General features: G+C 47.3%; 1 protein-coding gene across 1 annotated transcript; it reads right to left on the bottom strand.

The window, feature by feature from the left end:
* Nucleotides 1–2,648: 2,648 nt before the first annotated feature.
* On the bottom strand, nucleotides 2,649–10,048 carry tuba5 (tubulin alpha 5). The gene is made up of 6 exons (XM_080832889.1): nucleotides 9,925–10,048; nucleotides 6,900–7,137; nucleotides 5,909–6,057; nucleotides 4,850–5,118; nucleotides 4,058–4,469; nucleotides 2,649–3,227 (listed from the first exon to the last, which is right to left on the bottom strand). The coding sequence occupies exons 1-6, from the start codon at nucleotides 9,925–9,927 to the stop codon at nucleotides 2,934–2,936; spliced, it is 1,365 nt and encodes a 454-aa protein (XP_080689015.1). The 5' UTR covers nucleotides 9,928–10,048; the 3' UTR covers nucleotides 2,649–2,933.
* Nucleotides 10,049–11,733: the final 1,685 nt, after the last annotated feature.

Below are 11,733 nucleotides of genomic sequence, written 5' to 3'. Positions count from 1 at the left end.
ATTCACTAGCACTCACTAACACACACACACACACACACACACACACACCATGAGATGATTGTTCCAAGGCAGTGACTACGTCCGCCCAAAAAAATAGAGACCAATTTAATCCACTACATGTTGTAATCCTCCTCAAATCTTTGAGACAATGTTTAATGGGAGAAATAGTGCCTTTTCATCACTAGGTACTTAAGTACGTAATGCAGCATTTCATAATGTTTGTGGACTAAGTGAGCTAGTTATTTGCCTATTCAACATAACGCATGTATATGGTCTAAATACCAACAAATAAAAACGTATATACTAATGTCTTTTCCGAATGATCAAAGCAGGTTAAGTTAAAGATATATGAACAAACTATATTATTCGCGCAGGCATGAAGATCACAGTGGCTCTGAGCTTCAGCAAAGTCCACATGGTGTAGGCATCGTGCTGGGGTTGAGATAACCGGGATCTATTCTCATTCTAGTTATAGTAAGTTCCAAAACCTTTTCTTATGGAGGCTTATTATATGCCACGTATGGATGCTCCAAATTACAGTCACATCAACAACTCCAAATAAACATGGAAGTTTTCAAGGGATGGAGGTTGCCAGAAAAAAGGCTGAATGTTCCGGTGTCATTGACACCACAGGAGAACCCATCCGTGATTCATTCAACTCGGTCTACTTAGACAAGCCTACTGGCTGAATTTGGAAAAGCCACTCGATTGGAAATAGCCTACATATTCGTTGAAATAACCGTCGTTCGTTTACACAGTCGTAGTAGGCTGTGGGAGCCGTCTAACCATTTTTCATGCTATACAATTCTGTTTACTTCCGCGGAGGAATATCTCCAGGTGACAGCTCACGGTGACCGGGACTTGTTCTTTAAATAGACTCTATGGAGTTGCTGATTGGATGCCGTCCTTACGAGTTTGGTGAAGGGGGGGGTGTAGGAGGGGTTTGTGGTCAGTGCGAGTAAACTTCTTATCAGGCTGCAGTTAGGGAAATTACATCAAATAATAAGGCAAAATCACATGACCGAAAAACGCTGGAAGATGTGACCATGCTCTTCAAAACACAACACTATAGGCTGGTCTCTCATCCAACTCTAACTGTGAAGTAGGTCAGTTCGTGTTGCATACTGCGCATTCAACTCCAGTTCAGTGTCTTCGGTCTGTGTTTAGATATCGCTATATAATCCTAATCCCATGATAACAGGGAACCCTTGTCCTAGTCTACGTTTGACCAGTTGCAACGTAGACCTGCTATTTTGTATCAATAAAGGTAATTTCGACAAGGAACCTTTCCGGTTTCGTCTCAACGTTCTAAGGTCGAACGAGAAGCCACTCGTTTTATATTTTAGCCTGCTCCTTTAATGTGTTTCTAACAGTCCCGCTGATGTTTCCGTCTATGCACTAGGCTACGTGCTCTTGTGACAGAGGAGGTCTAACCTATATGCGAGGGTGGACCCGTAAGCATCCATGCATTCATTTTGAGAGCTGGGTTGGGATCTTGAAGAGAGTAGTCTGGTGTTCTGTCTGTGACTGCTTAGTTACAGCGGTTTAGTCGGTCACACTATCAGGGCCAAACGTCAAGGTCAGCCTTAACGACGGGACACCACAGAGTGTGTTTAGTGTATCACAACTGATTGGAATGGAAGGGTTTCTCACACATTTCACCCTTAAACGGCCACAATGTAATAAGAAGGAATGTGTCTGGTGGCGTTACTTTGTGTGAAAATATCCCCAAAAGAAAATTTAACTTTGGTCCATTCCAGGAAAAAAAAAGTCGTTACGAACGACTGGACCGTCCATTGACGTCACAGAAAAGTTATTTTGTATCTTGTGGTGTATTCTGACGTGAATGTTAATCCTAAACGGCTACATGAACGACTTTCCCGAGTGCCCACCCCAATCAGGAATAGATCAGAGCAAACCAGTCCATTCTGCTGTTGGGACTCAGGCTGACTTTTATTGCTATTGTGCACTTCTGGTTGGATGCTAAACTGCATTTCTTTGTGTCAGTACTTGTACTCTGCAATGACAATAGAGTTGAATCTAAATCTAATCTAAAAAAAGACTTCATGCTTCCCCCCCAAATAACTGCCAAGAATAGCCACCTTCTTAAAAAGATATGAAATCATAAAATGGTACCATTACAATTCCAGTAGTTTTAACATCTAAGATAACGCATGTACACACCCCAGAGTTATACTGTGTAGATTAGCTTCATCTGAGCCATGACACTGAATCAGGATTTTATTCTGGATTATAGAACACACGTGGCTCTAGAGTTGGGCCGTCACTAACAGCAAGATGCATTTCTATTGACAGCATTTCATTTAGAAGTCAGTTTCACCCTTATAGATCGATCCAATCGTTGTGAGTTTCACCTTTATAGATCGTTCCAGTCGTGTTGCGTTTCACCTTTACAGATCCATCCAATCGTGTTGCGTTGGGTGTCTTGTCTCCACACGTGTTCAGCCAATCAGGTTTGAGAGGAAAGCATGAGTCAGGCGTTCGCATGAGTAACTGGACGAGCTGGTAGGAGCAGTTTCACCATCCACCACAGCAGGAAATCATATCCGCTCGCATCCCGTGGAGTTCATCACACACACACACACACACACAGCCCAAGATGGCTTCCCAGGAAGACTCCCAAACAGCAGATTTAAACACAAATATTTATTCAGAGGAGAATAATAAAAAACAAAAACAAAAACACTGAAAACTCAGCATCAGCAGCAGCAGAACAGACCAACACAGCAGTCACTGAGACCAGAGAAGAAGAGGAGGACAGGACAGCTCAGACGACGAATAAACAAAGAGTTGACGAACGAGAGAGACAGAGAAGGGGAAGAAGGAGAGAGAGAGAGAGAGAATGTTGATCCCTTTTCCGGGTAGGCAGTGGGTGGGTGTGGCTTTGCACAGGAGGGGCGGAGCCTCAGAGCTCAGTACTCCTCCCCCTCCTCCTCATCCTCCACGGAGTCGGCGCCCACCTCCTCATAGTCCTTCTCCAGCGCCGCCAAGTCCTCGCGCGCCTCGGAGAACTCGCCCTCCTCCATGCCCTCGCCCACGTACCAGTGCACGAAGGCCCGCTTGGCGTACATCAGGTCGAACTTGTGGTCCAGACGGGCCCAGGCCTCGGCGATGGCGGTGGTGTTGCTCAGCATGCACACGGCCCTCTGCACCTTGGCCAGGTCTCCGCCGGGGACGACTGTAGGGGGCTGGTAGTTGATGCCCACCTGGAACGGGAGAAGAGGAGAGGAGACACATAGCAGTGAGTTAACAGTCATTCAGAGAAACACCCCCAAATGGCGGCCATTTTAGGCAGATCTACTACAGGGGACAAGACTCAGTCAACCGTGGGGGGCTGGTAGTTGATGTCCACCTTGACGGGGGAAGAGGACACACACACACACACACACACACACACCCAAACACTTAGTTTTATGTAATGTATGCCAGCGCAGATGCACTATGTTGTCTATTCATTTGATTTCTTTTTCAAATTTGTATTAATTGATTTTTTTTATGTTTAAGTATATACTTGAATCCTATTCCTACTACCTCGCTGCTTTGACAATTGAATTTCCCCTCACAGGATTAATAAAAGTTGATCCATCTATCTACATAGCAGTGAGTTAAGTCATTTAGAGAAACACCCCAAATAGCGGCCATTTTAGGCAGAACTACTACAGAGGACCAGACCCAATCAACCAATCACAAGCACACTCCTCTCTGGGATCAACCAATCACATCACACTCCTCTCTGGGATCAACCAATCACACACACACTCCTCTCTGGGATCAACCAATCACAAACACACTCCTCTGGGATCAACCAATCACAAACAGCACACTCATCCCAGCCCACCTTGAAGCCAGTGGGGCACCAGTCACACACACACACACGCACACGCTCACCTTGAAGCCAGTGGGGCACCAGTCACACACACACACACACGCTAACCTTGAAGCCAGTGGGGCACCAGTCACACACACACACACACACACACACACACACACACACACACACACACACACACACACACACACACACACACACGCTCACCTTGAAGCCAGTGGGGCACCAGTCCACGAACTGAATGGAGCGTTTGGTCTTGATGTTGGCGATGGCGGAGTTGACGTCTTTGGGCACCACGTCTCCGCGGTACAGCATGCAGCACGCCATGTACTTGCCGTGACGCGGGTCGCACTTCACCATCTGATTGGACGGCTCGAAGCAGGCACTGGTGATCTCCGAGACGGACAGCTGCTCGTGGTAGGCCTTCTCCGCGGAGATGATGGGCGAGTAGGTGACCAGGGGGAAGTGGATACGAGGGTAAGGCACCAGGTTGGTCTGGAACTCCGTCAGGTCGACGTTCAGAGCACCGTCGAACCGGAGGGAGGCCGTGATTGAGGACACGATCTGGCCGATCAGCCTGTTGAGGTTGGTGTAGGAGGGGCGCTCGATGTCCAGGTTCCTGAGCAGGGATTAAAAAAAAAAAATGTCATCTGACTGAAAAAACTAAATCGGCACTCACTTTAGGTCGTGGTTGCATACCGCCTCGATATTTGAACTTCATATTATCACGATATTATCACTCACTAGTTCAAAGCTAGGGCATAAAACCAATATTTTTTTGCAAGACTTCGTCATTCTTGTTAATGGGCTATAAATGACAAAACGATTCACTGAAACATCTCATTTTTAGCCTTATGCGAGCCGAGTTGACGGAAATCCGTCATAGCGACGGAAAACTTTAATCCACTGCTCTCCACACACACACACACACACACACACATATACAGACACACACACACACACACACACACACACACACACACATATACACACACACACCTGCGGCAGATGTCGTAGATGGCCTCGTTGTCCACCATGAAGGCACAGTCGGAGTGCTCCAGGGTGGTGTGTGTGGTCAGGATGGAGTTGTAGGGCTCCACCACGGCGGTGGACACCTGGGGAGCCGGGTAGATGGCGAACTCCAGCTTGGACTTCTTGCCGTAGTCGACGGAGAGACGCTCCATCAGCAGAGAGGTGAAGCCGGAGCCCGTGCCGCCGCCGAAGCTGTGGAAGATGAGGAAGCCCTGGAGACCTGTGCAACAGTCAGACTGCAGGGGGAGACATGGGGGACAGTTACAACACGGCCAATCACAGGAGGTCTAGACTCCAGCCAATCAGAGTAGGTCTAAACTCTAGCCAATCACAGGAGGTCTAAGGTCTAAACTCCAGCCAATCACAGGAGGTCTAAACTATGGAAGCCTAGTGGTTAGCCCTATAGCCCCAAACCCACACATGTTTGGACACCATTACAGACTTATGTACTACTGTATTGATCACTTATGGACTACTGTATGGACTACTGTATTGATCACTTATGGATTGATTTTGATTGATTGTATTATCACTTATGGACTACTGTATTGATCAGTAGGACTTTCTACATTGGTGTTCTATACTGTAATAGTAATACTGTAATCTATACTGTAATAGTTGGCATGATTGTTGGCATGATTGTAGTAATTGTCTAATAACTACAGACTAGTAGTCTACTAAATACTGACCACCACATGAGGAACTACAACAAACAAGAGTTGATTGGTAACAGTAATGTTTCTAGCAGGGGGAGCTGGACTGGCTCATGGAGACAGAAGGTGGAGGGCAGCACCACCCTGGATGGTACACACCAGCAGAATACTGTGTGTGTGTGTGTGCGTGCGTGTGTGTGTGTGTGTAAGAGAGAGTGTGTGAGGGGATTGTGTGTGTGTGTGTGTGTGTGGTGTGGTGTGTGAGGGGATTGTGTTTGTGTGGTGTGGTGTGGTGTGTGTGTGTGAGAGAGTGTGTGAGAGAGTATTGTGTGTGTGTGTGTGTGTGTGTGCGTGCGTGCGTGTGTGTACCCACCAGCTTGCGTACGCGTTCCAGCACGATGTCGATGATCTCCTTGCCAACCGTGTAGTGTCCGCGGGCGTAGTTATTGGCTGCGTCCTCCTTCCCGTTGATCAGCTGCTCCGGGTGGAACAGGGCGCGGTAGGTTCCAGTTCGGACCTCGTCTAGAACCGGGACAAACAGAACAGAACCACCATGAGGAACCGGGACAAACAGAACAGAACCACCATGAGGAACCGGGACAAACAGAACAGAACCACCATGAGGAACCGGGACAAACAGAACAGAACCACCATGAGGGACCGGGTACAAACAGAACTGACCCGCCATGAGGGACCGGGTACAAACAGAACTGACCCGCCATAAGGGACCGGGTGCATGAGAAGACCACGGGGTTGCCCTGGGTGGATTAGATTGCTAAATAGAGCTCAGACTGCTATAATATGTTTATAACGTGTAAATTATGTTCAGAGTACGTGAACAGAGTGTATGTCATGTTATACTATGTTATTTTCATGGTAGGTTGTTGTGCGGTGCCTTATCCTAAGAATTTCAGTAGCCCAGTCTGACCCTGTGTCATTCTGTGCATCTGACAAATAAAAGACTTGTGACTTGTGACAGAACAAAGGTTTCCCATGACAGGAAGTCAGTTCATCGCAGTTGCTCTTCATGGCCACTAGAGGGCAGAGTTGGCCAGCACATCTGCCCAGGAGGGCGGGCAGGCTGTCCCAGTGTTCTTTTTTTTACAATCAAAGTGTTTATTCTTTTTTCATGTGAGGTATACACAGTATAGACCTCACATTTAACATCACATTCACATTCTACACTACACACACACACACACACACTACACAACAAATCAGGGCAATAGACATAGAGAATGAAAAATGCACTACTGCAATAAATAAATAAATAAAATGGAATAGAAAAATGGGGTTGAATAATACTAGCTCTCCCAATGTTTCTGTGTGTGTGTGTGTGTTTCTCTCTGTGTGTGTGTTCTTACCGATGACGGAGGGCTCCAGGTCCACGAACACGGCGCGGGGAACGTGCTTCCCGGCGCCCGTCTCACTGAAGAAGGTGCTGAACGAGTCGTCTCCTCCGCCGCTGCGACCCACGGTGATGGTGCGGTCCGCCGGCATGTTGCCGTCCGGCTGGATGCCGTGCTCCAGGCAGTACAGCTCCCAGCATGCATTGCCAATTTGAACTCCGGCCTGTCCTACGTGTATGGAGATGCACTCACGCTGGATGACCACACACACACACACACACAGAAACACACACACACACACAGAAACACACACACAGGGGTTAAAATGTGTCAATGATCAGAGTCCCTGGGGATGTCACGTCAGGACACACATGACACACACACACACACAGCTGCTAGGCCCCCTGACAGGGGTTTAAAAACACACAAACACCCACTAAATACATTCCTCACTTCAACCCTCCCCCACACACACACACACACACACACTCACAGCTATTCCAGTGGGCACACACACACACACAGTACCACACCCAATGACCTAGGTCCTGCTTGGTGTGACCTCTGGGCACTTGGGCTGACCTCTATAAGTTGGTCCCCTTGCACCACCCAGTTGCAGGTTGGAGTTGGGAACAACGGTCACCTGTGCTGGACCCAGGATGTATCAACGTTAGCTCGCGTGACGTGACATGACCAGGCCTCTCCTCATAGCCAGAGTTCAGGTATAATCATAAAGGGCGACGCGACACACACACACACACACACACACACACACACACACACACACACACACACACACACACACACGGTGCACTGCACGCAGGATCAATGGCAAACTAGGAATTCCCCTCTACTTAAAACCAGGTGTGTGTGTGTGTAATTACCGCACACAAGAACAACTTTACCCCGCGTGAGTGAGAGAGAGGAGCGAGAGCAAAGGGTTCCCAAAGGGACAGCAGTCAGATGCCAGGACAGCGGGAGCGCTTAAACTGATAAGGCTCCTCTGCTTTAGGGCATATTACAGATATACACACACACACACACACACACACTCCTCTGCTTTAGGGCATATTACACACACACACACACACACACACACACACACACACACTCCTCTGCTTTAGGGCATATTACAGATACACACACACACACACACACTCCTCTGCTTTAGGGCATATTACACATACACACACACACACACACACACACACTCCTCTGCTTTAGGGCATATTACAGATATACACACACACACACACACACACACTCCTCTGCTTTAGGGCATATTACACACACACACACACACACACACACACACACACACTCCTCTGCTTTAGGGCATATTACAGATATACACACACACACACACACACACACACACTCCTCTGCTTTAGGGCATATTACACACACACACACACACACACACACACACACACACTCCTCTGCTTTAGGGCATATTACAGATACACACACACACACACACACTCCTCTGCTTTAGGGCATATTACACATACACACACACACACACACACACACACACTCCTCTGCTTTAGGGCATATTACAGATACACACACACACACACACACACTCCTCTGCTTTAGGGCATATTACAGATACACACACACACACACACACACACTCCTCTGCTTTAGGGCATATTTCAGATACATCTGGCACCACTTCCTTTAAACCCTGGGTACTAGGCCCCACACACACACACACACACACACACACACTACACTTTCCTTAGAGGCGGGGGAGGGGGCGGGGGTTAGCAGTACCCAAACTGGCCTGTACTGGATCGGGCTTTGGGCGGGCGGGAGGGAGGGTGGGGGGAATCCATTGTAAACGGAGTGCAGGAAGTTGGGGTAGGGGGAAGGCGGGGCTTCTGTGAACTTGAGTTTTTTTGTGATTTGTTGAGTCACAGGAGCATACATGCCGCTAGTGTCTCTTTCCTAACAAACAAAATCACTCCAAGCACACAACAACCTCAACCCAGACCATCGTCACCGCCGAATGGCGCTTGTCTTATTATGTTCACGCTCAAATGAGGCAGAGGGGGACCGGCCTAACCGGATTCTCACTTTATGAGCAGAGAGCGAGAGTCATGGTTATTACAGGCCCTCCTGCGTAGAGATATCAACCATAACCGGTAGGCAAGTACGTTTAGACCAGTCGCACATATTAACTATTAACTAGAAAACGAGCCTAGCTTGGCTTTTGGTCTCTCCGTTTCCCTAATGCGGTGAAGTCTTTTTAAAACGTACTTGTTGAAAAACGTCGGCTGACGCACGTGAAAAGGAGGGGATTCGACGGTGGTATAGTAAGTCTAAATGGATCATTGAATGCGTCTGAAATAAGACACCAGCCGCAGACTACTGTACAGGTCAAGAGATGTGACCCACCCTTGTCTTTAGCTAGGTGGTCGGGTTCGGATTCTTCCGAATGTAAGTGTGTCAAGTAGTTCACGAGAGCTGACGCATGTGACTTTTTCGGCAGCGGTGGCCGCGCCTCCCTTCCCCCCATCCCGCTGCCGCTGCGCGCACTGAAAAATACCACCTACCCGTTTCCCTAACCCGGACCAACCCTGGCCTCTTCGACAGATTCCACAGATTCCTCGAAAAACACTATTCACACACTGACACACATGTCGCCGCTTTGATTTCGCCCCACCGACCAACGGGCGAATTTGAATATTCGTTTGTTCCACGAACAAAACTTCACATAAAATGGCAGAAAAGCACAAAAAACAGGAAGGTGGTGCGCATTTACTTTAGAGTCATGGTCCACATGTAAAAAAAAATACATTAAAGCTAGCAGACATCTAATGACGATTTATCAGCCAGACTATGGCACTAGTCGTTATTATAAAAGTGAATACGTCGGCATGTGCAAAGTACAATACAAAACATTTGCCCAAAGAAACTCTGAACTTTGGCGCTCTGTAGCTGGATGATGTGGCAAAAAAAAAAAAAACACCTGGTCCACCATTAGCTCAGAGCACGAGGACATTGATAAGCGATAGAGAGAAACACAACTCACCATGTTTAGAGATTTAGTTGAGTCTGAGACTGGACTTTGAAATTCTGATAAATAACTAGACGATCAGTGCCAAGGAGTGCCCTGCCTTCGTTGACTTTAGACGCGTTACGTGTCTCGGCCAACAGAGCAATGTCATATGCAGAGGTGCGCAGTCTCGTTTATAAGGGCCGCGCCAGAGACCGCCCTCCCATGAGCACCATTGGTTCACCGAGGGCAGCAGGCCCTCTCCAGGCGGCTATTGGTGGACATATTTATATGTTATTACAGTTTAATTAAGCTCTACGCTTACAAGTTTCAAGTTAATGGCACGTCCATGTCCATATTAAGTCTTTCGGTACTACATACATTAAATATATTGTGATTTAGTCTTGCGGGAGTGATCTATGTTACATTCTCCGGAAAAGGGGAGGGACGATGCGATTTTGAAATTTTCTTTTGAAATTACGCGACCGCGCTGGCTGGCCTCACCACAAAGCCGATAGCTTCGCATAGTCACAATGCGGGAAAAATGGGTTCCTCCCCTTTCAGAAGTATGAGGGACGCATATGTGGCATCATTCAAAACTGCACTTCCAACTGCCCGTCAGTCAAGTCAAGAACCTGCCCCACAGTGAGGTTTCTAAGTACCCCGCGGATAAGTGGAGAAGTTAGATAAGTGATCCTTAGTTATGCGTCATAACTTGGGTACCTCATGAGAAGTAGCTTTATGTAGTTCCAAGACAGCTCCCCGTGGGGTATGACGCACCCTACAATAACGCTTTCACTCAGTCCCCTGGGAGAGGCAGAGTGACCAAACCCAGACGTTCCAAAGGTCAAGAGGTCATGTTGAGAGAGACATGTGTGGTCAGTGACGGAGAAGCACTGGCCTGCTCGGTTGGAAAGCAGAAGTGCAACACACTGTGGGACAGGGCAACACTAACTACACATGCAGCACTTCACTAACTACACATGAATGCACAGACTAAACTAACTACACTCACTACCCAGGACTGCTCTAACTACACATGAATGCACAGACTAAACTAACTACACATGAATGCACAGACTAAACTAACTACACTCACTACCCAGGACTGCTCTAACTACACATGAATGCACAGACTAAACTAACTACACATGAATGCACAGACTAAACTAACTACACTCACTACCCAGGACTGCTCTAACTACACATGAATGCACAGACTAAACTAACTACACATGAATGCACAGACTAAACTAACTACACTCACTACCCAGGACTGCTCTAACTACACATGAATGCACAGACTAAACTAACTACACTCACTACCCAGGACTGCTCTAACTACACATGAATGCACAGACTAAACTAACTACACTCACTACCCAGGACTGCTCTAACTACACATGAATGCACAGACTAAACTAACTACACATGAATGCACAGACTAAACTAACTACACTCACTACCCAGGACTGCTCTAACTACACATGAATGCACAGACTAAACTAACTACACTCACTACCCAGGACTGCTCTAACTACACATGAATGCACAGACTAAACTAACTACACTCACTACCCAGGACTGCTCTAACTACACATGAATGCACAGACTAAACTAACTACACATGAATGCACAGACTAAACTAACTACACTCACTACCCAGGACTGCTCTAACTACACATGAATGCACAGACTAAACTAACTACACTCACTACCCAGGACTGCTCTAACTACACATGAATGCACAGACTAAACTAACTACACATGAATGCACAGACTAAACTAACTACACATGAATGCACAGACTAAACTAACTACACTAACTACCCAGGACTGCTCTAA

Source organism: Sprattus sprattus (assembly GCF_963457725.1).
Source record: "Sprattus sprattus genome assembly, chromosome: 2".
Lineage (NCBI taxonomy): Eukaryota > Metazoa > Chordata > Actinopteri > Clupeiformes > Clupeidae > Sprattus > Sprattus sprattus.
The sequence above is the reverse complement of the archived record's forward strand: the minus strand, read 5'-3'. Positions and strand labels throughout refer to the sequence as shown.